Source organism: Odocoileus virginianus, chromosome 20 (assembly GCF_023699985.2).
Source record: "Odocoileus virginianus isolate 20LAN1187 ecotype Illinois chromosome 20, Ovbor_1.2, whole genome shotgun sequence".
Lineage (NCBI taxonomy): Eukaryota > Metazoa > Chordata > Mammalia > Artiodactyla > Cervidae > Odocoileus > Odocoileus virginianus.
Genome location: NC_069693.1, coordinates 34,153,344 through 34,180,348, shown reverse-complemented (window position 1 = coordinate 34,180,348; position 27,005 = coordinate 34,153,344). Strand labels below are relative to the sequence as shown.

Sequence of the window (27,005 nt, the reverse complement as noted above, 5' to 3'; positions counted from 1 at the left end):
CCTCTCCTGGACACTCTTGACTCCAATTCTACTCCCTCCCTATTCCAAGCCCCCATCGGCTCCTCCGGGAGCCCCCTGCCGGTACAGGATGTGCCTCTGCGTGTGGCACAGGGAGCTGAGGGCCCTTGACCTCACATGTTCTCTTCCACCCCTTCCCTTGGCAGGGCACCCCAAGAGATGCCCCCACACCCCTTCTTTCTGCTTGGAGAAGCTGCCCCACTGGTCTCCTTACTCTGTCTCACCTTTTAAAGTCCATCCTGTCCTTCCTGGCATTCTAATATGCTCCCTTCCCTTGTTCCAGCCCTTCGTGAGTCCTGCCCTTGGGCTTGGTAAGTCACCCTTGAATCCTAATTATAAATTTCCCTTTTTGCTTAGGCCAACAAGATTTGATTTCTATTACTGGCCACCATCCCTCCCAAGGCCTGTTTTTAACTATTGTTCTTGGCTTTGGTGAGGGACTCGGGTAAATTTATCCTTTTTTGCATACACCAAAAAATAAATAAGACATACCCTGTCACTTTCCGCATTGTTGCCCAGCAGCTGCCGTTGCTCTCAGAGTTACAGCCACAGTCCTTCCCTGGTTCCAGCGAGTGCTCTGTACCAACCCCAACCTCCCCCCACCCCACTCCTCTCCTGTCTTTCATGCTCGCTGTTCTTCCCCGACCCCGCTGATCATCTTCCCAGCTGTTCCCTCTGCCTGGGATATTCTGGCCGCAGAATTTGCAGAGCTGGCCCTTCATTTTATTCGGGCTCTGCTCAACATGCCCCCTCCTTAGAAAGGCCTTCTCCGACCTCAGGGTCTAATACTGACCCCCCTGCACACCCTCCAGGCCTGGCTCTAGCACTCGCCACTCTCGGGCCCTGCCCTGCAGGCTCCTGGGGCAGAGACCCTGTCTGTTTTGTTCCCCGACCCCCCCAGTTCCCAGCACAGCGCCTGGTACCCCATAGGCGCTCAGTAAAGACTTAGGCTGGTGGAAGCTGTAGACTGTGATGCAGCACAGAAGAAAGAAGTTTTTCAGAACTCTGTAAAGTTCCTCCTGCCCACAAACAGCCTGTCTTTCGAGGCATGCAGGCAGAGACTTTCTTGTGAGGGCACGACGGTGGCTCTCAGGGACCCCTGCACCCATCACCAGGGCTCAGGGGCGGGGGGGGGCTCCCTGCTGACACAGGGTGTGCAGCTGTGGGCGGTGTGGAGAGATGAGGGCACCATGGCCTCAAACGTTCTATGCGTCCCTCCCACTCCTCGCCTTGGCAGGACACCGCAGGAGATGCCCCACACCCCTTCTCTGCCCGGCCTGGCCCAGCACCTGGCTGCCCCTCCCTTCCCGAGGCCCTCTGAGCAGCCCCCAGGCTCTGCGTTCTTCCTGCTGCCCTTGGTGTCTCCCGTCATCCCACCTGGACCTGAATATGCCTGTACCCCACACCCCCCCACGAGGGCCCGCGTCTCTGTTCTCCTCTGAGGCTGCGAACCCCCAGCTCGGTTTCCCCACTTTCTGCAGTGGACCTGGTCGCCGGTCACAGCTGCTTGTTTCAGGGCATAAGAATGGCCTCAGCCCCCGCCCCCCAGATCCTCCTCTGTGCTGCCAGCGTGGCCTTCCAGCTTTCAGTCCTGCCTGCCTCGCTCTTGGCCTCTTTCCCAGGCGGTTACAACCACAGAGTCCCCTTGTCCAGCTACTCGGGACGACAGTACTTGTCGCCTCTCCTTTGGCACTTTTTAAAATCTTCCGCCACCTGCCAAGTGTAAATTCCCTGGGTCTACTGAGGAGTGAATGCTTCCATGTGATCACCCACCATCCCTCCACCATTTGAGACTCTGAAGTCTTGCCTGCTGTGTCCGGGGCTCCTTACCTGCATCCCCCACTTGGGTCTCCTTAGGCTGCTCCTGGGCCTCCTCGCCTCCCCCAATCTGGGCCCTCTCTCCCACCTGTCTTCCTCGAAATGTTCATGTGGTTCCTCCCAGCCTCCGGCATCTCCAGATTGGCTGGTGTTATTCCTGCTGTTTCTTGGTTTGGGGTCCTGCCCCTCCCCTTGAAAATCTCCTGCATGCATCTCTTTCCCTGCCCTCCCACCTTGGGCCAGGTCTTCTGGTGACAAAATTTGTGAATATCCAGGCTTGTCCCTTTCCCCCAGGGCCCCGCCCCCTTCCTTGGAGGGTCCAGGAGTGGCTGCCTCCATGTTCTCCTCACCTCCCCAGGCAGAGAAAGCTCGCAGGCCCTGGGGGAACCAGGAGGGGAAGGATGGCCACTGTTGATGTCACCTGAGACAGGTGACAGCCTCTTGGTCTCCTTTTTTGGTGTGAGAGCCTCTAGTCCTGTCTGACTCTCTCTGCCATGCCTCCCGCTCCAGCTGCCAGAATGTAGATGGATGAACTTCTCGTTTTGAGAGAAAAACATCAGCACCGCTGGTTTTCATTCTTTCCCCCCCATTCCTGTGCTGTGGGTTCCTTGTCCTTCTTGTTGCACTTGGTAGCCCTGCCCGAGCTTGCTGTCCTCCCACGACATCCTGGTTCTAGTCTGATCGTCTCCTTTGTCCACATGGTTACCCAGCAGCCTCTGCAGCACAGAGAGCCCAGAGCAGGGGTGCCAGGACAGGAGAACTGCTCCCCATGCCCTCGGCTAAGCCTCTCGGACACCGAGGCTCGGAGGCTAAGCCGCCTGCCCACAGCGAGCAGAGAGGAGCAGCGAGGGTCCTAGACAGACATGAGAGAAGGCAGAATAGAGGCCCCAGATCTCTGCTCTTCCTGGACATGTGGGATCCCGGCCCCCATGAAGTTTCCTTCCCCAGATAGAGCCCCAGAGAGGGTGCAGATTGTCCAGGGGCCTCCAGGCTGCATCAGGGAGAGCCTGGCAACTCACAGGGGGTTTGGGCTCCCCCTCCTCCGCTCTCCATCTCCGCCACCTTTTAAGCAGTGGGTATATCTAAACCTTGCCGCCCTCCTTGTGATGTCAGACTTGTTCATCCAGGTCTGTTTGTGTTTGAGGAGCCTGGTCCATGCCAGGCTTTATGCTGAGAGCCGAGCCGGACATGGGCCACACCCTCTGGGTGCCTACAGTCCAGTGGAAAGGATGGGTACCAATCAGATGGGCACATCATCAGCGGAAATGAGCCGAAAAGCCAACCTTTGAGAGGCGGGTCTGAAAAGGTGGGGGCAGCTATGGCACGGGCCCAGGCAGCACCTCAGGGTGTGGGGCTCGGCTTCCCCATCCTCTCGGTGGCTGTGACAGACAGGTTCTTGTCCTCCGGCTTCTGAGCTTGTGCCCCGATGGTCGACCTTGAAAACCATCGGAGGGGCCAATGGGCAGAGTAATGAACAGCAAGAATTTGGGGTCAGAGATTGTTCCATCACTTTCTCGCCATGTGACTCAGCCTCTCTGAGCCTCAGCCTTCTCACCTACAAGGTGGAAATCTTCACATTTTAAATTAATAGGTTAAAAAAAAAGAAACTAGGAGGTAAAAACCCATGTGTGTAGCTGCTCGTAGCCTCATCTGTCACATACTTAATGGCTTGATACCTGGTGCATGGAAAGCCCTGGGTCACTTTTGTTCATGTTAAGATAGACTAGGGAGGGACTTCCCTGGCGGTTCAGTGGTTAAGACTCTACACTCTACTGCAAGGGATGCAGGTTCAATCCCTGGCCTAGGAACTAAGATCCTGCATGCTGCAAGGCTCAGCCAAAAAATAAAATAAAATAAAAGATGGGAATAGCAAGTGATACTGCTCAAGGCAGAGCCCCTTCTGGCCACCCGTCCCTGCCCTGCCAGCCTGGGACCTAACCAGCCACCTTCTCTGTTTGCCTTCCTGTAGGAGAACTCTGACTCCTTCCTCTTGGCTGTGGACACAGACTGGAAGGTAGGTCCCCACTCAGCTTCCCCAAATGGGGGACCGACTGCTGGCTGGCCCCTCCCTGACCCAGCCTGTTTCAGACGAAGGTCACAGCCCTTCTGAGCGCCCCCAGCCTGATGCCGCGGGAACTGGGCGCCTGGCAGCCTTCAGAACCACCCCTACTGCTCACAGCAGCTTTGCCTGGCCCCCTGCCCCATGGAAAAATGCCCCCTCCCTCCCTGAACAGGACAGGGGAAGAAGGGGAGGTCTGGGGGAGTGAGGATGCTGCCATCTGAATCAGCACTTTCCTCCTATGAAAGCCAGGTTGATGCTCCAAATAGCTCTCGTTTCCATGGCAGCAGTTGCCCGGGACAACCATGTACTCTTCAGTTTGATGCCAGATTCCCTGGGAAAACTGAGATCAGTCTTTGTGTTTATTCCTCTGCGTGATGATTTCTGATTTCGCTCACTCGGCCCGCCATTTCTCCCCTGTGAGTCCCAAGGTGGCCATTTATTTCCGAGTGTCAGAGAATGCATGCTAGCAGACACAATGGGAGCCTCATGGGGTTCCAGGGCCTGCACTGGCCATTAAAATCCATTGACCAAAGTCAGACCTTTCTGTGACCTTCGTCCTGGCTGGTGGGAGCTAGCCCTCGGGCCACCATCCAATTTAGGTCAGTCTCCCAGCCCCATGACAGCCTCGGCCTCGTGGTCTGGACGCAGGGGTGACGTGGGAGGTGGAGCGGCCTGCAGGCTCCTCCCCCAGGAAACCAGCTCTGCAGCGAGGATGTGAGGATGTGGATCTGAGCCAGGCTTCGGACCCTGGGTCACGTGCCCCTTCAAGGACACGGCGGAGGCGACAGAGCAGCGCCTGGGCACATGCTCCCGTCTCCGGGAGTTCCAGCTCCAATCACAAAGGCCTCTGCTGCTGGGGAGGACAGGATGGGACCTGGGGGAGTGGGGACCCAGGAGCCAGAGGCAGGGGACGGATGTGCCCGCAAGGTAGCCTAGGACAGCCAGAGTGCTTTGTCCTCCCTGCTCCAAGTGAGGGCTGCGGAGTGTGCCACACAGCCCCTCTTCCGTGGGAGGGACCACTGAAATAAAATCCAGAGCAACGAGCCACTGCCTGACCCTGAGTGGGACTCCCTGGATGCCAATAGTGCTGCCAGGCCCCCAAACACACACACCCTTGGAGGTGGATTGGGGGGTGAAAGGTGACAGAATCCTGGGGTCCTCCACATCCATATACCGGGCCCAGGCCAGGGTGGGTCACCCTATGTGTGTGAGACCCTGGTTCTCAAGATCTTTGCTTGGTAAAGGGCAGCATGTGTTAAAAAACACCTTACTCTCTGCTCTGGTTACTCCACACCGGTTGCTTTTTGTTAAGTCAAGCAGCCACCAGGATGGTCCTTATCTGGGCCAAGGCCTGGATAGGCTTTTATCCTGTTCAGTTCCTGGCCTCAGGGGGCCCAGCTAGTGGGGGAGGCAGAAGGACCTGGTCCAAGTTGTGACCCTGCCACGCGACCACCAGCACAGCTCACTACCTCATTCGTAGAGGCAGCTCAGACCCCAGGTGTTTATAGGCTTGATGACGGTGCCCTCGTCCCTGGGCTGACTGACTAGTGGCCACCAGAGGCAGACTGCCTCCGTGCAGCTCTGTGCCCTCTGGCTGTGTGATGCCGGGCAGGTTACAGGACCCCTCTGCGCGTCATTTTCCTTGTTTGTAAGGTGGATGTTCAGAGGACAAAATAAGGTAACATAGCAAAGCACTTAGATGGGAGTCTGGCACGCTGGAGAGCTAAGGCACTAAGCGTTTACAACCCTTAATAATGTGACCTCATGGGACTTTGCTGGTGGTCCATTGGATAAGATTCCGCTTTCCAGTGTAGGGGGCTCGGGTTCAATCCCTGGTCAGGGAACTAAGGTCCTATGTGCCTCGGGGTGTGGCCAAAAATTTTAAAAATAAAAAAAGGTAATAATAATGTGACCTCAGACCAGAGTGCTGAGATGCCACTAAGCTACACTGCTTACTCGCTGAGTGGGAGAATTTACTTCCCTGTGCTTCAGATTCTTTATCCTTTCTCATACATAGGCTTGTGAAGATTATGTATTACCCTTGCAGCTACTTATGCAAGCAACTTCTCTGCTCTTCTCCCATTTAAGATATGATGGCTCAGAGCAGTTGACTGACTTGCCGGAGGTCACACAGCAGAGACTGGCAGGGTTTGGTACCAGGACCTGAGCCTGCCTCGTTCAGCTCCAACAACTGTATAACCTCCAGGGAAGAGACCCACAGTTAGGAGAAGCACACAGATCACCCCATTTCTCCCCTGGGCAGGCCTGGGGTCGGGTCTGTAGTGATGTATGTAGCTTTTTATCATCCTCCTAGGACCTCTGTTGAGGAAGGCACAATTCTTGTTTGATGGTTGAAGAAACTAAGGCACAGAGGAGTGAAAAAATCTTGTCCAAGGTCACCGAGCTAGTGGGTGGGAAAGTTGAGACTTCAACTCAAGTCTGGGGATTTGAAGCCATTGAGCTGAGCAGAATCAGGGGGTCATGGCTTGCAGTGGGTAGTATCCGAGGTCACCCAGGCCCAAGGGTGGAGAAGGCCACTCAGAGGTTCAGGTGGGCATAAGGTTGGATGGGGGCCGCGGAGGGGCAGAAGGGGTGGGAGGTCCCCGACCCTGCCCGTCTTCCGGGAGCAGACGGGAGGATCCTGTGGCAGGTCCCTGGACCAGGCTGTGCCTTGGCACACAGCCTCAACCGCCAGAGCACCTTCCTTTGCTGAAGTGGCTGCAGGGAGCCGGGAATGTGGGCAGGACGTGAGGGGCTGGGGGCTGCCCGCTCCAGGCCCTGGCTGCCCTGGGAGCGCATAGGCCCCCGCACTCTGCACCAGGCCCACATGGCGAGAGGTCGGAAAGGGGCAGGGAAGTTGTTGATGCCGGCCCCCCTCCCAGGCAGAGAACCTGGCCGGGAATAACATAGAGGGTGGGTGCTGACCAGGTCACCAGGCACCCAGAGACGGGGAGGTGACCGCCTTCCCCCAGGGCAGCCGGCCAGCATGCACGGCTGTCCCTACAAGCTGGGGCGAGTGGCGGGTTCCTTCACCAAGGCGACAGAATGGGGGCACAGGCGCCCGCACCCCGCCTGCTCTCTGTGGCTCCTGCGGCTCTCAGTCCTTGGGCTCCCTCCTCTGCGCCCCTGCCTGGCCTATTTCTTCTCCTCTGTTCTCCTTTGCCTCCCGCTTCTCATCTGAGTACTCTGCCTGTCCGTCTCCAACCAGCTCCTCACCCACATCCTGAGCCACCTAACCCCCAGCACCTGTCCTGCTCCCCACAGACTGGAGAGGCAAGCCCCAGGCTTGGTGTGGCTTATGGGGAGATGGGCGTGGCCACGTGGACAAGCTGCCCCACCCCCACTCCGCCTCCTCTCTCAGGGGGGCCTCTGGCCTGGGTGCAGGATGCGGGTGACGGGAGGACAGAGCTGGTGTATACCTGCCACATCCCTGGTCCTGAAATCTCTCCAGGCTCCCTGGCCCCAGAACCCTCATTTCCCTTCCCCAGTGGGCAGGCACTGGGCGTACATGTGGGCAGAGTGGGGACTGCCCAAGGGGAGACCCTGGGGGTGGAGGAGGAACAGCCTCCTGGAGTAGGGTCACAGCCCAGGATGCCGCAGGCAGCAGTGACTCCCCACACCTCTCCTGGTGAAGGGATCCGGGCCTTCCTGATCTGGAGGCTGGGCTTGGGAGCCGCTCAGGCTCTCCCTGCTCCCAGGGTATGGGTCGAGGGCTGTGCTGTCTAGGGCATCCTGGCCTGCTCTGCTGTGAGGCTGATCTGTACCTGCCACCGGGCGCACCTGTACATGTGGCCTCTCGTCTTCCTGGGGCCCGGTGTGCAGCTGCGGTTCCGAGCCTCGGTGCGGGGGGTGAGTGGGTTGCAGGAGCTGGGGACCATCCCGACTGATGTGTCGCTGGGGGTGGGAGGAGCAGAAGCCGGCGTGAGCGAGGACCTTGGAAGCCAATCGGAGCCAAGTTTTGTCTCCTGAAAGCCAATCCGGGAGCAAGGGCTCCGGGTGAGCGAGTGGCTGCTCACAAACCCCGCAGGGAGGAGGGGCCAGTCCAGGCCCGGCCGCTCCCCATATAAGTGCCCCGCGAGCTGGGGCCCCACCACAGAGCCGCTGGTCTCCCACCTGCGCGGGCCCCCTCCCTCTGGACCCGAGTGACTCAGGCCTTTGTTTGCCCTTTCTGGTCGAGGCGGGTGGCCTCCCTCGGCAAGATGCCGGAGTGCTGGGATGGGGTGAGTGAGGACTCAGGGGGCCGCGAGGTCACCAGCGAGGCGGGGGCATGCTCTGTGTCTGTTCGGCGGTGCTTCTGCCTTCAGTTGGCGCACCCTGGGGGGCATTGGGCAAGATGAGCGGGTCCCAGGCTTCCTGGTGACCCTGGTCCGCTGCGTGGTTGCGAGGAAAATGCTGTGGGTCCGCGGGGGAGGACGGGGAAGACTGAAATCTCTGCTGAAATCGAAAAGGGCTGTGACTTGTCTGTCAGTCCGTGTGGATGGGTGTGCGGGCGTGTGTGTATTCCACTGACGGTGTGCCCTCTGCATGGCACGTGCCCAGCTCTGCCTGGCGCCTGTGACCCTTCAACCCTGCAGAAGCTGTTCCCTGCGGCGTCTGGGGGGGTCCGTTCCTGCAGCTGTCTGACCTCCTGACCCTGCGGGGGTTGTCATGGTTGTTTGGGGGAACTGCAGGCAGAAGCAAAGAAGTCTGCGTTGTGTGTGGTGTTAACTGGGGAGGAGCTGAGAAGGGGGGTCTCTGCTTTCTTTTCTGGGCCTAGGAGGGCAACGCTGGGGCGATGAGCCAGCGGGGTAAGGACCTGGAGGGGCGGAGTGGGGCGGGGGCGGGGGCGGGGGCGGGGGCGGGGTGAGCGTGGGGAAACAGGACACTTCCTCCCTGGGGCAGCAGGTGCCCCGGATCCGTGCTGTTCTAACTCTAGGAAGGAGAGGCAGGGGAAGACCTACCCCTCTACTCCCCGGCCTGCCCTGCGGGGTCCAATAGCCATGGGGCCACCCCTGGCACCCGCACCCAAGCAGCGACGTCAGCGCCTCCCCGCCACTGCAGACTCGGTCCCCTGAATTATTGATGCGGTTGACGGGAAGAATCTAACCAGCCCCACACATGCGCATCCTGAAGCTGGAGTCGGAGGGCCCCCCACCGCCCGCCCCAGCCCTCAAGGTCACGGATGAGGGGAGCGGGACAGGCAGACAGGACATCAGAGCCCGCTCCCGGACTGCCGCAGTGCCTGGCGCTGGCGCCCACCTGGAGGCGGGGACGGGCTCTGACGTCACCGGGAGCCAATGAGAGCCCTCGGCCCTGGAGGTTGGGGGGCTCCGAGCGCGTCCGCCTGCGGCCCTTGGGACGCCCCTCTTGGGGACGTCTGGCCTCTATCAGGATGAATTGGATCTGAAGTTCTGGTTCGGAGCGGGTGCAGGGAGGTCGGTGGAGGGTTCAGCCAAGGTCACTGGGCAACCGGGCCGGCGCCCACGACGGCGCGCCCAGCCCCAGCCCTTCCCGTTCCTGGGGAGCTGAGCCTTAGTGGGGCAAGTGCCGCGCTGAGTCTCGCCACACCGGGGTGATGAGGGTGGGTGAGGGCGGGGATGGGGACCCAGGCGATCGCACCGAGACTGGGAGGGGGCAGGCACCCCCTCACATACACACACACTTAGGGGTGGTGGAGAGCTGGGAAGACCCCTTCTTGGCCCTGACTTGTGCTCTGCAGGGCTAGAGCTGACCCACTGCCGCAGGCAGCGCATTGCAGCTCTAGTTCCATGGGAGCCCTCTCCTGCCCCAGCCCCCATCCTCCAGAGCACCATGCGTCCTTCCTGCCCCCATTCCTTGCCCTTCACGGAACTGAGCTCCTTCTGCCCACCCCACCCCCACCTCGTAGCATTCATAGCACTCTGCACCTCTCCTGCCCTCATCACACCCTCCATAGCAGCCTGGGTCTTTCCTGCCCCAGCCCCTATCCTCCATTGCACCGGGCATCCTTCCTGCCCTGCTCCCTGCCCTTCATAGAACCGAGCTCCTTCTCCCAGCCCCCTCCATGGCACCGTGCACCCTCCCCCCCGCCCTCCAGAGCCAAGAGAGCATGGGAGTGTGGGGGGCACGCGGCAGGGCCCCCCAGCAGGGACAGGCAGCTATGGGGAGGTGGTCTGCTCAGGAGTCTCTTGGATGGAGCTGGATCTCTTCCTCAGAAATAGCAGCCTGAGAGAGGCATCTCCAAGGCCCACCCTGCCGTCTCTGAGCTTGACCTTGGGCAAGTCAGTGCCCCTTGGCCAGCCTCAGTTTCCTCTTCTGTGAGTAAACAGAAAGTACAGGAAAAGTGCCTGGTCAGTGGTCAGTGAGCTGGAAGTGCTACTGAGGAAGGACAGGCCTGGGCCGTGCAGAGGCTGCGGTGGACCCCCAGAAGCGTGGCTCCCAGGTGTGGCCTTGGGCCCCAGGATTGACACCACCAGTCCTTCCCTTTTGGAGACAGGCCCAGGCAGTGATCCTCTGAGCCCAGACCCAAGAAGGCTGGTCACCTAAGGCTCCCCTGTCTTGTCGGAGGCAGAAACTTTGGTTCTCTCTGAATATGAGTGTCCTAGCGTCCTTCAGTTGGAGGAGGAAATGGCAACCCACTCCAGTATTCTTGCCTGGAGAATCCCAGGGACGGGGGAGCCCGGTGGGCTGCCATCTATGGGGTCGCACAGAGTCGGACACGACTGAAGCGACTTAGCAGCAGCAGCAGCAGCATCCTCCATGTAAAAGGTGGGGAAAAGCACTCCTTCTGTCTCGCATAACACCTGGCACACAGTAGGTGCTCAGTCACATGGTGATTCTCCTTGACCTCAGCCTGAACTCCAACTCCCTGGGAGGCACCACCCACCTCCTGCAGTCCCCAGGATTCTCCCTGGGAGGGCAGGGCTGTTTATTCAGCACTGACAGACCCTCTGGGAGTCTGCCCGTGAGTGGCCAAGAGGGACCAATTCCCAGAAAGATCAGCCAGCAGGGCTCAGGGATGCGCCCACCCACGGCAGCCCCCTTTCCAGGGCCAGGCATCAGCTCATCTCATTCTCCCTGCATCCCCATGAGATGGCTCAGAAAGAGGTGGTTGAAGCAGAGAGGTGTGTGTCCTGCTCAGAGTCACACAGTAAGGGGCAGAGGGGGTCCTGGACCTGCAGCCCCCAGCTCCTGCTTCCTGAAGGACTAATGACCTCGAGCAGCAAGCCCAAGGGGTGGACCCAGGAGGAGCCCACAGCGGCCACTGCAGAAGGCCTTTGGGGGAGGGGATGCTGTCTAGCCCGGCTCTGCCCACGGGAGGCCTTGGGAATCTCAGAGAGGCAGGGGCAAGAGCCTGGAGGTGGAAACGGGGACAGCTGTGGGGGTTGGCGGCTGGGCTGGCCAGTGTGGGGTCTTCACCGTGGATTCTAGGTGGGCTGAGGCCCTTTTGCAGGGTTCTGAGTCCAGGGGGAACATGATGAGGGCGGGACTTGGTGGGGATGGCAGAGCTGACCCAGAGGGGCTGCAGTGAGATGAGGGAAAATGGGCCTCACTGGACCCTGGAGGGCTGAGTGCAGCCGGGCTGGGCTGCCCTGTGGGCTGGTTTGCGGAGGAGACTGGAACCTTCATGAGCAGCCCAGTTTACGTTGCCCCTGTGCTGAACACCCGTGGGGAGGGATGCGCCCTCTGGTCTGTCCTCTCTGGGGGCAGCTGGGGCTGATGAGAAGGGGATGCCCACGCTATGGTGGGGGGAGGTCCCACCACAGGCCCAGCAGCCCCCAGGCTGCTCCCCAGCCTTGTTTCCCAGAAGAGCCAGGAGTGGGGGGCTGCCCAGAGGGTCCAGTGTGGTCTCTCCCCTCCAGGAACATGACATCGAGACGCCTTATGGCCTTCTGCACGTGGTGATCCGGGGCTCCCCCAAGGGGAACCGCCCGGCTATCCTCACCTACCATGACGTGGGGCTCAACCGTGAGTGTGCCCTCCTCTGCCTTGGGTCTGCCAGAACAGTGAGGCCCCCTCCCTCCCCACAAGGCCCCATGGATCCCCACTCACGCTTAGCTCTATGCCTCTAGCCACGTGGGTCTTGGTTCCCCGCTGAACCACGAGGCTGATCATCACCTCTGCCTCAACCTCCCTCCCAGCATCCACGGGCCTCACTGGCCTGCCCATCCTCTTCCCTTCCCCCCGCTCCCCCGGTCCCTTGGCTCAGCCAGAGCTGAGAGCTGTGTCTTTGCAGACAAGCTGTGCTTCAATACCTTCTTCAATTTTGAGGACATGCAGGAGATCACCAAGCACTTTGTGGTGTGCCACGTGGATGCCCCGGGTCAGCAGGTGGGGGCGTCACAGTTTCCTCAGGGGTAGGTACCGGGAGCGCCCCGCCCCCAGCTTTCTCCAGCCCCCCTGCCCTCAGCCGCCCCCAACCTGACCTCCCGCTGCACCTGCAGGTACCAGTTCCCCTCCATGGAGCAGCTGGCCGCCATGCTCCCCAGTGTGGTGCAGCACTTCGGGTGAGTCCCTGCCCAGTCCCCCACCCCCTCCCCGGGGCTGCCCACCACCGCCACAGGGCCAGCAGCTCCGAGCTGAGGGCTCAGGGCTACGGCTGGGTCTGCTTTGGGTGGCCATCATGGAAAAAGAAACCCCTAGAGTGACCAGCATGCTCTCTGTCAGGTTCAAGTACGTGATTGGCATCGGAGTGGGAGCCGGAGCCTATGTGCTGGCCAAGTTTGCAGTAAGTCTGCCCACCACCACCCCCAGCCCCAGCTAATCCCGGGACTGGTCCCCACAGGGGCAACCCCACAGGAACTTTCTGTGTTCTTTCTTCCTCTCCTCCTCTCTCTGCTTCCTCTTCACTAAGGAAAGTCCTTTTTTCTTTCTTTCCTCCAAGGAAATTAGCTTTAAAAAAAAAAAAGTTAATTTTTTCATTCATTTCCTTAAAACACTATACTCCATAAGTTGCTTAAACCATTATCCAAAACCAACAAGCTATACAACTAACTAGCCACTAAGTAAGGGTTATCTTAAGTCCTCATTCACTAATTAGAGTAATACTTACACATGAATCATTTTTTAACCATAAATTATACTTATGTTAAGTTTCAAGGTTTAAAAAATCACATTTCAGAAACATCATGTCAGGCAGGAGAAACCCACAAGTTTTGCATCTCTAAAAACAAAACCTTAATTTTTAGGACTCAAAGTATTTATTTCTTCAAAACAAAGAATAAAACAAAAAAACTGACCAAGAATTTTCAACTCCAGTTTCGACTGCAGTACTTAACCACCTTGTTAACTATCAGTCATTCCCTGCCACCCCAGACAACCTTGACATGACTGCAGTATGTATATATTACCATTTTCTCCTAAACACGGGCAGACAGTCGAACAGAAAACTACAATCTCTTTTACAATATATAACACAGAACAAGCTTTGGAAAGTTCAGTTTCTTCATATCACTAGGGCTTTTTCTATGAAAGCAAAGAAACAGAATATTTTATTGACCATGTTCAGTCCTCAGTGTTGCAACAGTAACCTCTTCAAGCGCAAGTCGCTCAGTCGTGTCCAACTCTTTGTGACCCCGTGGGCTATATAGTCCATGGAATTCTCCAGGCCAGAATACTGGAGTGGGTAGCCTTTCCCTTCTCCAGGGGATCTTCTCGACCCAGGAATCAAATTGGCATCTCCTGCATTGCAGGCTGATTCTTTACCAACTGAGCTATGAGGGAACCTCTTCAAAGATATATTTAAAAGCTGAAAAACTGTGATATAGGCATAGATTTCAAATAAAAGGATTGTGAAAAGTTCCAGGTGGAGAGGAGGATGAGCAGGGCTGGAAGGGGCGCAAGTTCTCAGCTGAAGGCACTTGGTCATCGATTGCACCTTGAAAGCCCTTACAGAACACGTCCTCCTCTTCAGACACTTACCACCCCCCACCGCCCATGAGACAGGCAGGGTTGGAATTTTGCAGTCCATTTTCTAGGTGGAAAGATTGGGGCTCCCTGCACCCCGTCCCGCCCTTCAAGCCCTGTCTCCCTGTCACCGGCAGCTCATCTTCCCCGACCTGGTGGAGGGGCTGGTGCTGATGAACATCGACCCCAACGGCAAAGGCTGGATCGACTGGGCGGCCACCAAGGTGAGCGCGGTCCACCTGGACGGGGGCGGAGCCGGGAGGGGGGCGGGGCCGGGGGTCGTGCGAGGCAGCGCTCACACTAGCCTCCGTCGGCCCGCAGCTCTCCGGCCTCACCAGCACTTTACCCGACACGGTGCTATCCCACCTCTTCAGCCAGGTAAGGGGGTGCGGGACGACCTCATGCAGGAGTGGGGTGGCCCGGCTGGGAACCTCCCGAAGAGCCTGGTTGGGGCGGGGGTTGGCGGGAAGCGGCAGTGGATGTAGCATCTGAGCGGAGCTGCCCCACCCCTGCCCTGTGGTCAGCCAGCAGACTGCGGCACCCAGGACTGGGAGGGGTCCCCTCTCCTCTGAAAGTCATGGGCTCCCCACGACAGTCTTGCTGTCTTCCTCTCCCCACCATCACTGGGGGTGGGGCAAGGGCTGCTCTGCGATGCCCCTGGCGTCCCTGTCTGTGGCTCCCCTGCGTGCCCACCGCTCACTGCCCCCTTCCCCCCGCCCCGCCCCCGGGACCCAGGAGGAGCTGGTGGGCAACACAGAGTTGGTGCAGAGCTACCGGCAGCAGATCTCGAACGTGGTGAATCAGGCCAACCTGCAGCTCTTCTGGAACATGTACAACAGGTGTGGGCGGCGGGGGCCGGCTGGCAGCACCAGGGTGGGAGGGCTCACACCGCTGGGGGACCCCTGATACAGCCGTCCGAGGGAGGAGGTGGGTCGCTGGCCGGCTGGCAGGAGAGCAGACTGTCGAGCCTCCGATAGGGGTGACCTCTTGCCCAGGGTCACACCCCTGGAGGGGCAGAGGGCAAGCAGGGCTTGTCCGCCCCTCCTCCACCCCTGGCATCGCTGGCAGGAGCAGTGGGGGATGTGGGCGCCACCCCTGCCCCCACCACCCTGAGCCTCAGGGCTGACAGCCAGCCCAAAGTGGAGAGGAGAGGGGATGAAGTGCTCCATGGAGCCCCTTCGGTTGGTCCCCTAAGGCCCAGGACTCCCAGCACAATGGTGGTCACAGCCTGTGATGACAGCCGAATGTGAGGGCCCACCTGGCATAAGCTGGGGAGTCTGGGAAGAAGTCATATGCGGGGTCCCTAAGGCCCTTAGGTCCCTGACTCCCCATTTCACCAGTGGCATCCATGAGGCTCTGTCTTACAGTCGAGACACCAGAGCGTGAGCCCCGAGTCTGGGACCAGCCCGGCACCTGGAGAGATGTTGGTCCGTAATTGCCATGTGGAGGGACTGGGTGTGGCTGAAATACAGCAGGTCAGGCTCGGGGACACGCTCCAACACCCCGCCCTGGCATCCCGTCCTGGGATGCCCGCCTCTGCCTCCCCCTGCAGCCGCAGAGACCTGGACATTAACCGGCCTGGGACAGTGCCCAACGCCAAGACACTCCGGTGAGTGGCCCTCCCCCTCCAGCCCGCCCGGCCCTCGCATACACTGCCCCCCACCTTGCTCCGGTGCCCAGGCCAGACGGCCCTCTTCCTCTGTGCCTGCAGCTGCCCCGTGATGCTGGTGGTCGGGGATAACGCACCTGCCGAGGACGGCGTGGTGAGTGAGGATCGTGCCCTAGTGCGGGTGGGAGGCAAGGGTAAAGGGGTCACTTGCTCCTGGCCAGTAAGGCCAACCCTTGACCCAGCCCCGGGAAGCAGTGGGTGCTGGGCTTCTCATCCCACTTCCCCCTGTCTTGCCATGCACTTCGCCTGGAGCTACCCCATCCTTCAGGTGAGGGAAGCCTGGAGACAGGAGGGCCCTGGGGCCAGGACCAGGCCACTGATTCCCTCTGCCCACTCCACAGCAGCACAGCCCCTCTGTAGTCTTGATCCATTTTATGCCCAGAGACTCTCTTTTCTCTAAAATCTGATTCATTGGTTAGAAAATAATCTGTGAGCACAGGAGCACATACCCCTGTGCACATACCCCTGTTACATTTGGGACCATGTGTCACCTCTCCTGTTGGAACTCTGACAGCAGGCAGCCTGGGGGTTTCATGTCTGCCTTAGCACAGAAAGCTGGGGTTCAGGAATGCCCAGGGAGGCCCCCCTCAGCCCAGTGTGCACCCAGACTACCACGCACTCCTTGTTCCTGAGGACCAGAGGAGCGGGGGTGTGAGCTGTGCCTGCCATTGTAACCCAAGCAGGGTCAGAGCTTCAGAGGCTTCAGGGTCTCCTGCTGACCTTCAGCCCCCCCTCACCTTGACCCCTGACTCCTGGGGCCCCTGCCTTTCCCAGCCTCTCCCGTGGAGGTGGCCCTGGCTCCCCGGTGAGGACTGGGCCCAGCCCCCACCCCACCAGCAGTGGTGAGTGGAACAGAGGGTCTCAGGCCCTCAGGAAGCCACTTCCAGATCCCCAGGGCCTTGACCTTTCCAAGGTGCCCAGGGAGGTGCTGGCTGGCCTGTGTCTGCCCCCTGCACACCCTCCCTGTCCCCCAGCCCTGGGCAGAGAACCTGCCTTAGCGCCTGGGGCAGGGGGCACCCCTGATACCCTCAGGTGCCACCATGCTGATGCTGCTCCTTGTCCCCAGGTCGAGTGCAACTCCAAACTGGATCCAACCACCACGACCTTCCTGAAGGTGAGGCCTCCCGCTCCCCACCATGGGCCCCGCTGCAGGGAGGGGTCCCAGCCAAGGAGGGAGCAGGATGGTGTGTCTGGTCAGGGGACCTGCCCAGGTTTGCGGGGGACAGGCAAGGTGTGGTGGGAGGTGGCCCCTGCTCAGTTCATCCCCTCTTTGCCCTGCAGATGGCAGATTCCGGGGGTCTCCCCCAGGTCACACAGGTGAGACTCTTGGCCCTCCTTCCATCCCTTACCTGGCCCAGGGTGGGCGGAACCTCCCCCCTCCCCGGATCCCAGGCCGCCAATCAGACCCTGTGCCTGTCCCTTGTCCTGCAGCCCGGGAAGCTGACTGAAGCCTTCAAATACTTCCTGCAAGGCATGGGCTACAGTAAGTGTACTCCCCGCCGCCCCCCCCCCCCCCCCCACACACACACACCCCGGTGACTAGGGAGCAGGCAGCAGGTGGGCCTGTGAGCATGCGTCCTTTCCCAGGGCCGGATGCTGTGCCTGGGGACTTCTAGGGCATCTTCGCCTAGGCTGTTAAGTCGGTGATCCCAGGCCAGGCCCTGCCCTCCTATACCCTTGCAGAGGAAGGCTTTGGGGCACTGTCCTCATGGCAGGACTGGGCCTGTCGGGGTGGGGGGCTCTTCTCCCAGCCCTAGGGGACCCAGGCCTGGAGCTGAATCCTGCCAGGGAGGCCTGCCTAGGGGTGTCATCCACACCATGCCCCCAGCTGGGCCTCCAGCACCAGAAAAGGGCTGGGAAGGTGCTGGATGGTGCAGGGGCAGCAGAGAAGCGGGCTTGGAGCCTGGGACCTGGGGAAGGCACGTGAGGCTGTCTGGGTGTGAGGAGAGCCGAAAGCAGCCAAGCCTGGGGGCAGCAGACCTGAAGACCCCGAGGTCACAGGGGCAATGGGGTGGGTGGAACCCGCTCCCTGTGGCCCCCAGCTTCCCCTCATGCAGGGGTGAGCCCTGCTCCTGAGCCCCTCCTCCACGCACATATGCCCCTCCGGTGACACAGGCGTATCCCCTGAGCTCCTCCCATCTCCCCCTTATGCCTGGCTCTCCTCCTGGAAGCAGACTTCCTCTCCCTGAATTTGTTTTCTTCCCCCTCGACTTCAGTCTCTGGAGCTTGTGTCTTGGGAAGACAGGCCTATAGGGAAAAACAGTGGGGGGTGGGGGTCCAGCCAGGAATCGAACTCCTCCTGGCCTCCAGGGGACCAGGCCCCCTGCCAGCCTGCCTGGGGACAAGTGGGGCAACGAGAGGCCAAGCCCCACAGTGAGACCCGGCAGGGACACGGAGCCCCGGAGGTTCCCGGAAAACACGGCTGGGACGGGTGGGTAAGCGGTACTTGTCGGGCCAGGACCTGTTTTTTGGGCCCTGGGAGGAATACCACCAGGCAGCTCAAGAGCTGGGAAGATTTGAGAGATTGTACAGGCCTCTATCCAGGGCTTCCCAGGCAGCTCAGTGGGGAAAAACATCCACCTGCCAATGCAGGAGACTTGGGTTTGATCCCTGGGTTGGGAAGATCCCCTGGAGGAGGATGTGGCAACTCGCTCCAGTATTCTTATCTGGAGAATCCCATGGACAGGGAAGCCTGGAGGTCTACAGTCCACAGGATCACAAAGAACCGGACACGACTGAGCACGCACGCATGGGCCTCCATCCACGGGGATACTGAGCCCAGTGGAGCGGTGAGGGTGCCGGGAACAGGTTATAGTCCTCACAGGCCTTGTCGGCAGAGCCCCCAGGACTGCATCCCAGGCTGGAGAAGCAGAGGCGGATGAGTGCCCCACCCTGCTCTCTGGGCTCCTCGGGGCAGACTGACATCAGTGGCTCCTCCTGGGGCCGCTGCAGTAATGGGGGGGCAGGAGGGGGCTCCCTGAGGTGCCGGCCCTGCCCCCAGCCTCTCTGTGCCTGCCTCTCCTCTCCGGCCCATCTCAACGCCCGGCCGCGCCGCACCGCCTCTTCACCCGTGTTCTGTGTCTCCCCCCACCCCGCCCCCGGCTCTGTCTTTTCTCTTAGTTGCGTACTTGAAGGACCGAAGGCTGAGTGGAGGAGCAGGTAGCCCCGCAGCCCTTCCCCTGATGCATGGATCCCCCCGCCCGCTGCCGTCGCCCCGGGCCCCCCTGCTCCTCCCTCTATGCAGCGCTGCAGCCAAGCCGCATCTTGCCGTGGAAACTTCTTGTGCCGCTTTTCTGTGGGCCCTGTCCCATTTAGGGCTCCGGAGTGGCCGGGCTTTGGACCAGTCGTGCTTCTAGGTTCCCCGGAGCCCCATGGCTTCCAGAGCCCTGGCAGTTGGAGCCAGAACCTCTCAGAGGTGTCAGCCCTGGAATCAGGGGCAAGCCACGCCTGAACTGGACAGGTGGCCGGCGGAGGTCAGGAAGGAAGCATTTGCTCCCTGCGAGTTTATCTCGCTTGTGTAACTCTGAATAATGGACTCAGGGCCGTCTGAGGCTACCACACCTTGCCCTTCTTTACAGAGCTGATCTCCCCCCGCCCGGCCCCATTGTCCTCTTGAGGGAGGCAGAATTAGAAAGAACGTCTCATCCTTTCCCGGGCTCAAGGACGCGTGGTTGATCATCAGCTGCTGCCCCGCTGGGGCTCTTGCGAAGAGGGTCCTGCCGGCCCCCGTGGCCCCGCCCCTGGGGCGCACTCCCTGTCGCTGGCGTTGCATGACCGCAGAGCCCTGGCTGCGGGTGGGCCTCCGTGCCTCCGTCGGAAGAACGGGTCTCGCTGGCCGCTTTGCTTGCGTAAATCCTTCTCCCTTCTCCCACATGCCCGCGCCCGCCCCGCCGGCCGGTCCTCACCCGCGGTGCCCTCTCTGTCCGCAGTGCCCTCGGCCAGCATGACTCGTCTCGCCCGCTCGCGCACCGCGTCCCTCACCAGCGCCAGCTCGGTGGACGGCGGCCGCCCGCAGGCCTGCACCCACTCGGAGAGCAGCGAGGGGCTGGGCCAGGTCAACCACACCATGGAGGTGTCCTGTTGAAGCCCCGGGTCCCGCGAAGACGCCCACTCGTCCCCCTCCACCCGCATCGACGTCCCATGGCCACCCTCTCGCGGCTCATTTCCCCTTTAGTTTATTTTTGTGAGGGCAAAGGGGGAGGAAATGGGGTTACTTCTCTTTTGTTTAAAAAGAAGAGGGGATCCGTCTAGATGCTGCAGCGGAACAGTCTCCAGATGGTTTGAGGGGCTCTCTCCTCCCCACCCCATTCCCCTCACGCATCTCGTTAACTTGGCTGACTCAGTCCCTCTCTTCCGACTCCCCAAGGCCCCGGCACAGTGAGGGCACCTTTCCAGGGAGGGAAGGGGATTAGCTCAGGAAAGACTGAGAGACCTCCTCTGACCAGGATCCAGGATAATATCCTGGGTCAAAGAAAGCATGGGTTGACCCCCTGGGCCAGGCAGGTTTTAAGATGGGGAGGGGATTTTGAGGTGGTGGGTGCTGGGCCAGCAGGAACAGGGGGTCCAGCTCGAGCACTGGCGTGAGAACCAGGAGACAGCTCCTTTCCCCAGCAGCCCCAACACCGAGCGCGTCTGTTTTCTCTTCTTAGCACCTATGACAATCGTCCGAACAGCAGCCACAAGGGGGCGCTACTACCAGGTAGCAGTTTTGCGGGTGCTCTCCCGGCAGGCCTGGTGCCCCAGGGCCAGGCAGGCAGGGGCTGAAGGGGGCTGCTTTGAACACGGAGACAGAACACGGAGGACCTGAGGGCAGGAACCCCATAGACTGTCCCTTCCAGCCCCACACTTGGCCACCTCCTGGCCCTGGCCCGTTGCTGAGCCAAGGCCCTGAGGCAGAACCTCACCTGGTCCTCTGCCTCCATGGGGAGCTGACTGGGGCTGAGGTTGAAGGCTGGGATAGCCTTTGCGTGTTGAGTGCACTTCTGAGAACTTCGTGGTGACTGCTTTTGGAAGCCTGCACAGTGGCGGCTCAGAGACCCCCCTTTTTGCCCCCAGGTTCCTTGGAGGACAACTCAGCAACAGCGTGGCCAAGGTCACTAGAAATGTTTCTAGAGAGAGTTCTAGTCAAGCTATGCCAGTGTTTCACGTAGGCACCACTGAGCAAGTTCATGTGGAGAAACCTGGTCCAAGGTAGTCCCACATCACCGTCCTAGCCAGGTGGAGGAGGCCTAGGCTGGGGCTTGCTGGCGCCCGGGGTGGGAGGTGATGGTTCCTGAAGTGAACAAGGGCCAGGCAGAAGAGCAAGGCTCTCCACCACACCCCAGCCACTTCCTGTCACCCGAAGCCCAGCACTGTGCCATATACTTCTTATCCACCCACCTTACCAGGTAGAATCTCCTGGCCCAGAAACCAGAAGCCATTTGTCTCTAAGCCTGAATCAATTGCCATAAGCCCCCAAATGAGCAAAGAGAAGAGGAGAGAGCAATGAAAAATGCAGGACTGTGGAGGGGGTGGGTGCTTGTGGGGCTGAGGAGACACCTGCATCCACATTTCCTCTGCACACATCACCCCCTTCTATACTCTTAAGCCATTACTCTAGACTGCTCTAGAGCCCGTGGAGTGTTAGTCTGTCCCCAGTTCTGTTCACTCACGCGCTTCCTCTGAATATCGAATGTGACTGTTTGAAATGCTGGTGGAATTAATCCCTTACTGTAGATAGCGCTGTGAAACTTGGATTTCTTTTCTGTGTTCTTTCAGATGAGATATCTATAAATATCTATACATTATATATATGTATATTGGGTACCCCCACGTGTGGCTTTCCATCGGAGGTTGTGTCTTCTTTGGTCAAAGTGAACTTTTAATGGAATTTATTATTTTCCTCTCTGTACAAAGTGAAGAGCCTACTCTCCTGTATTCTGGTGGCTGATGTCCTGAGACTCTTGAGATGACAAAATGTAAAACAAAACCCCTTGTCAACGTAGAAAGAGTTAACTGTGCTGAAAAACTAATAAAGTAATAAGAAGAATTTGAGTATGGTGATATTACGCCCATCGTGAGAAGCTTTGAAAGAGAAAGAATAAGCTGGTGAGGCTGGTGCTTCCTGGGTTTTAGGTGGGGTTCAAAGTGTAGAGTGTAGATAGGCATTTCCATCCGTCTCTGTATTTCCAGATCTTGTCACATTCCACAAGGTAGATATTAATTATCCTAGTTTCACAGCTGAGAAAACTTAATTTGCCCTAGTAAGAGACCAAAGTGGGAGCTGACCTTGGCAGTAATTGACTTCAAAACCAGATCTGTAATCTCTATGTTCGCTGCCTTTAATTTCTTAAATTTAACGACATGCTATTTCCCCGTGTTTAACCACCATTTCTGATTCATTCACTACCCTGCTGTTTGTCAGCTACGAAAGAAGTAAATAAAAGCAAACCCCTCCTTCTGCCCTGCAGAAGCAAGACAGGGTCTGTTCTGGTTTGGGGAGCCCCGCCCACTCCCCACGAAACAGTGCGCAAACCGCTCTATTCGCGCTCCCAGTCGACCTCTCGCGAGGCCTTCCCTTCGCGTCCAGAACCAGGTTTTGCACTTTCTTCTACCTCTGCTGTCACAGACCTAAGCAGGGAAGCTTTGTGCCTGGCTCAGACCGAGCTCAAGGCGGCAAGAGGACACGCCTTCATGCACCCAACCGCACGTTTTCTAAACCCAGCTGCGGACACTTGGCCTCAAAGATGTTTTCAGCGGGGATGATATCAGTTCAGTTCAGTTTAGTTCAGTCGCCCAGTCGTGTCCGTCTCTTTGCGACCCCATGGACTGCAGCACGCCAGGCCTCCTTGTCCATAGCCAACTCCCGGAGCTTACTCAAACCCATGTCCATTGAGTGGGTGATGCCATCCAACCATCTCATCCTCTCTCGTCCCCTTCTCCTCCCGCCTTCAATCTTTCCTAGCACCAGGGTCTTTTCCAATGAGTCAGTTCTTCACATCAGGTGGCCAAAGTATTGGAGTTTCAGCTTCAGCATCAGTCCTTCCAATGAATATTTAGGAATGATTTCCTTTAGGATGGACTGGTTGGATCTCCTTGCAGTCCAGGGGACTCTAAAGAGTCTTCTCCGGCACCACAGTCCAAAAACTGCTGCTGCTGCTGCTGCTGCTGCTAAGTCGTTTCAGTTGTGTCCGACTCTGTGCTGAGTGCAAATCCCCACTTATCTTCCGTGTGAAGGCGAAATGAACGTCACGTGGTCCGGGGCGGGGACATAGGCCCCGCCCACGAAAGTCCGGCCCCCCCCCGGACGCCGGAAGCGCCGGTGCGGGTCTACTGACGCGCAAGGCTCCGTGCCCTCGGACCATGGCGACCCAGGCGAAGCGCCGGCGGGTAAGTCACGGCGGGCGGCGCGGGTGCACCCCTCTCCACCGCGCCACGCCACTCTTCCGCGCCTCGCCGGTCGTTCGCCGCTCCCCGTGTCCCCTCCCCAACCCTGGACCTTCCTCCGCGCGCGCGTCGCCGTCTTCTCCGCCCCCAGCGAGCTCTCCCGGGCGGGGCCGCGCCACTGCGCTTGCCTGTCTTAGGTGGTCGGGCCTGCGGGCAGCGACGACGACCCGGCTCCGGTGGCCAGCTTCCTGAGCTGGTGCCAGCGGGTGGGACTGGAGCTGAGTCCCAAGGTGAGACGGGGACTGGGGGAGGCGGGTGCAGCGAGGAAGCGGGCGCGGGCCAGCTCTGAGCGGCCGTTCTCTCTGCTCAGGTGGCGGTGAGCCGGCAGGGCACGGTGGCCGGCTACGGCATGGTGGCCCGGGAGAGCGTGCAGCCCGGGGAACTGCTGTTCGCGGTGCCGCGGGCCGCGCTCCTGTCGCAGCACACCTGCTCCATCAGCGGCGTGCTGGAACGAGGTGGGCACGCCGACAGGGGTGGAGAGACGCCGAGTTGGGCCCGCGGGGTCCCTAATCTCCGTGTCTCCCCCAGAGCGAGGCGCGCTGCAGAGCCAGTCGGGCTGGGTGCCGCTGCTGCTGGCGCTGCTCCACGAGATGCAGGCCCCGGCCTCGCCCTGGAGCCCCTACTTTGCGCTCTGGCCCGAGCTGGGCCGCTTGGAGCACCCCATGTTCTGGTGAGAGCCGTAGGAGGGGCTGGGGAGCGCCAACACCGTACGTAGCCTGGCTCGAACCGCTTGCCCTTGGGACTCGGGTGCCAAGCGCTAGTCTCGGTAGGTTGGGTGAAGAACCCTGGTGGGGGTGTCACTGCAGGCCAGAGGAGGAGCGCCGGCGATTGCTGCAGGGCACAGGCGTACCCGAGGCCGTGGAGAAGGATTTGGCCAACATCCGCAGCGAGTATTATTCCATTGTGCTGCCCTTCATGGACGCCCACCCCGATCTTTTCAGCCCCAGGGTCCGATCTCTGGAACTCTACCGCCAGCTCGTGGCTCTTGTGATGGCCTACAGGTCAGTGAGCGGAGCCTTGCAAAGGACTCTTTTTTTTTTAGAACTCTGTTGAGTGATCAGAAGGGAAAGAACAGTGAGCCCCACCCCAACACTGGGCTTTAGCCAAGTTCTCTCTGTGGCAGCTTTCAGGAACCACTGGAGGAAGAGGAGGATGAGAAGGAGCCAAACTCCCCTTTGATGGTGCCTGCTGCAGACATACTAAACCATTTAGCCAATCACAATGCCAATCTAGAATACTCTCCAGTGAGTGGATCCCTCCCAGTTCTTGTTTATGTGCCTTGATGCTTTGGGCATTTGAATCAAACCAATGTGTTCTTTATGCTGGCCTGGCAATTGAGCCAAATGGGCTCCGTTCTCCTCATACTAGAAATGAATAGGTGAAATTAGTTCCTCCGCCATATACTTTGTTTGCATATTACAGTGAAGTACTTTGAACACAAAGCCCTCAAAGAAAGTTGGGATTAATCCTCTGCTAAACCTGTGCCATCGTTGTTTTGGTGCTTTAGGTCGGTTCTGTGCAGTGTCAATGAGCTGAGATTGTGTCAGGGCCCTGTGGACAACAATCTGGAACAGCCATAGCGTCAGTACTTTTCAGAAGAGGGGATGTTCCTAAGAAAGGGTTTAAGATGATACCAGGACTGTGTTTGTATCTATTTGCTAAGTGGGAAATTGCAAGAAAAGATGTAAGTTTATGGAGTTAAAAATTAGGAAATGGCCGTTATTTTTAAAACCTTGTCTCCATTTGCTGTTCCTACTTTGATCTGGGTTGTGATTTTTTTGTTGGTTTTATTTGCGGAGCTGCACATACCTTAGTCACCCAACCAGGGATTTAGTCCTAACCTCTGAACCACCAGTGAATTTCCTTTGATCTGGGGTTTTTTTTTTTTTTTTTTTTTTGCTGCACTGTGCAGCACATAGGATCTTAGTTCCCCAAGCAAGGATGGAACCCATACCTCACTGCAGTGGAAGCTTGGAGTCTTAACCACTAAGACCACCAGGAAGTCCTCCGTAATTCATTTTTTAAAGCTAGCAACTTTTTGAAGTGCTTGAGATGACTGAGCAGAGGTTTCACCTACTAAAGCATTGGGCTGAGTTTCAACTTTTATAAGCCTCATTTGTTTTATTCTGTAGCACAGGATCTTAACTAAAAGTAGAATGTTGGTAGATACAGCATCAGTCTCATCACTGAACTAGACTTGTTGGAGGGAACTTTGCTTTCCTAGGAGCGAAGCCATCTTCTTAGGGGTGGCCTGGAAAGGGCCTGACCCCCAGCTTCTGAACCCTTCCACCGCAGACTTGTCTTCGGATGGTGGCCATTCAGCCCATTCCTAAAGGCCATGAGATCTTCAACACTTATGGGCAAATGGCTAACTGGCAGCTGATTCATATGTATGGTTTTGCTGAACCGTATCCCAACAACATGAATGACACAGCTGACATTCAGATGGTGACTGTTCGTGAAGCCGCGTTACAGGGTGAGTGGTTTAACTCAGACACCCGTGTATGCGTGTCTATCCCTGCCCCCTTTTTGTGGACTAAGGAGAAATGAGGTTTTGGGTTTACCAGGACTTTCACACCGGTACTTTTCTATCTATAGGAACAAAAGTTGAAGCTGAAAGGCTCTTACTGTATGAACGCTGGGATTTCTTATGCAAATTGGAGATGGTAGGGGAAGAGGGAGCCTTTGTGATTGGGCGTGAAGAGGTACTGACTGAAGAGGAACTGGCCGCTACACTCAAGGTAAATGCTCAAAATGAGTATTTAGAGCTAGATGAAAGGTGGCCTGGACAGAGTACGCTTACATGCTGCCAGGATAGGCCAGCTTCTCTCAGTTTCAGAAACATTCAAGTATTACATCCTACTTTAAAGGGCCCCATGGTTGCTTCTAGGTACTGTGCATGCCTGCTGAGGAGTTCAGAGAATTTAAAGACCAGAATGGATGGGAAGATGATAAAAGTGAAGATGACAGCCTGACAATCACAGATATCCCCAAACTCAAAGCATCATGGAGACAGCTTCTTCGGGACAGTGTTTTGTTGACCCTGCAAACCTATGCCACAGACTTAAAAACTGAGCAAGATTTACTCAGCAACAAGGAGGTCTATGCGGCACTTAGCTGGAGGGAACAGCAAGCCTTACAGGTGCGTTACGGTCAGAAGATGATTCTACACCGGCTGTTGGAGCTGACATGTTAGCAGGCTTCCTTCTGCCTGCAGGAGTATCCCGAAGAGGAGCTTCATGCGAAGCTGGTATGCACTGATGCTTGGAAAGAAGTAAAATTTGGATTTTCTGCTTTGTGTTTTGTACTAATACCAAAAGGGAAAGTAGTGAAATTGTTAAACTAGGATGAACTCCAAGGTAAGAGTGACGTGCTGAGGACTGGGAGCAGTAGACTTGTGAACTGCTGCTGTTGCGAACGCTGATCAATTTCATAGCTGTTTTGTTATCAAGTTTGAACCAAAGCAGAAATGTGATAGTGATCCACTTTGTTGTAGTCTAGCATTTAAGAACATGGAGTTTGAAAGTAGACCTGGTTCAAATCTAGGTAGGTCTATTTTGAGCAACTACTTTCCCTTTTTTAAAAAAAAACTGTTGGAGGATTTAGTAAGCTATGTTACTGGGACTCTGGGCAATTATTTTAATTCCTTAGCAGCCTAAGATACCAGTGACATACAAGCCCCCATGTAAGATTTCTATTTATCTTGTATATTCAAGTAGGATAAATATAAAATATGTACCTAGTCCTATTCCTTTTCTTTTAAAAATTATATCAAAACGCCATGAGGGTCAATTTTTTTAAACTGGCATTTTGAATTTAACCACAGAAACCTGGTGCAGTTAACTTTTAGAAAGAAAAAGGAAAACAGTACACAGAAATCACTTCCTTATTTAAAGATGCTGCTTTGGTAGTGGAAAACCTAGCATTCAGCAAAAGCTGGTGTTCCCCAGTGGGAAGGCTGGGCGGTCCACTTTGCTCCTCACCACCAGCACTAGCTGCTACTGAGAAAGGCACGGTGGACTCGCGCGTCAAAACTTTAATGCTTGACGACAGTATGCATACACACACGACAAGTAGGGAGGCTAAAGTCCAGGAACTAGGAAGATACAAAATACACCACATGGACCAATACACTTACAGAACATTCAA

The 27,005-nt window shown here is 57.7% G+C and overlaps 2 protein-coding genes across 7 annotated transcripts in view; both read left to right on the top strand.

Moving 5' to 3' along the window:
* The window catches only part of NDRG4 (NDRG family member 4), a 42,720-nt gene extending 21,261 nt beyond the window's left edge, over positions 1–21,459 (top strand). For 2 of the 6 annotated variants that reach the window (XM_070451221.1, XM_020890711.2), the window contains exons 3-17: positions 3,806–3,850; positions 11,719–11,824; positions 12,093–12,213; positions 12,301–12,363; positions 12,524–12,584; positions 13,900–13,986; positions 14,084–14,140; positions 14,498–14,601; positions 15,315–15,371; positions 15,474–15,525; positions 16,498–16,545; positions 16,713–16,748; positions 16,863–16,914; positions 18,552–18,590; positions 19,361–21,459. In XM_070451221.1, coding sequence (XP_070307322.1) covers positions 3,806–3,850; positions 11,719–11,824; positions 12,093–12,213; positions 12,301–12,363; positions 12,524–12,584; positions 13,900–13,986; positions 14,084–14,140; positions 14,498–14,601; positions 15,315–15,371; positions 15,474–15,525; positions 16,498–16,545; positions 16,713–16,748; positions 16,863–16,914; positions 18,552–18,590; positions 19,361–19,515 — 1,083 coding nt within the window. In that variant the 3' untranslated portion in view covers positions 19,516–21,459. Of the gene's footprint in view, positions 1–3,805; positions 3,851–7,968; positions 8,119–11,718; positions 11,825–12,092; positions 12,214–12,300; positions 12,364–12,523; positions 12,585–13,899; positions 13,987–14,083; positions 14,141–14,497; positions 14,602–15,314; positions 15,372–15,473; positions 15,526–16,497; positions 16,546–16,712; positions 16,749–16,862; positions 16,915–18,551; positions 18,591–19,009 lie in introns of those variants that run through there. The other 4 variants (XM_020890716.2, XM_020890713.2, XM_070451220.1 and 1 more) reach the window with 4 other exon arrangements.
* A 1,240-nt stretch (positions 21,460–22,699) lies between these two features.
* On the top strand, positions 22,700–26,598 carry SETD6 (SET domain containing 6, protein lysine methyltransferase). Its single transcript, XM_070451219.1, has 9 exons — positions 22,700–22,799; positions 22,994–23,086; positions 23,167–23,311; positions 23,385–23,526; positions 23,663–23,857; positions 23,980–24,100; positions 25,152–25,332; positions 25,455–25,597; positions 25,747–26,598. Exons 1-9 carry the CDS (start codon positions 22,773–22,775, stop codon positions 26,050–26,052), a joined length of 1,353 nt encoding a protein of 450 aa, XP_070307320.1. The 5' UTR covers positions 22,700–22,772; the 3' UTR covers positions 26,053–26,598.
* The last annotated feature ends 407 nt before the right edge of the window (positions 26,599–27,005 follow it).

What these genes read in the sequence shown, in the direction of transcription:
- SETD6 (XM_070451219.1), top strand. Translation starts at nt 22,773, where the DNA reads ATGGCGACCCAGGCGAAGCGCCGGCGG. An exon ending in TCGTGAAGCCGCGTTACAGG is followed by an intron (nt 25,333 to 25,454) that starts GTGAGTGGTTTA and finishes TTCTATCTATAG; the next exon opens with GAACAAAAGTTGAAGCTGAA. An exon ending in AACTGGCCGCTACACTCAAG is followed by an intron (nt 25,598 to 25,746) that starts GTAAATGCTCAA and finishes GGTTGCTTCTAG; the next exon opens with GTACTGTGCATGCCTGCTGA.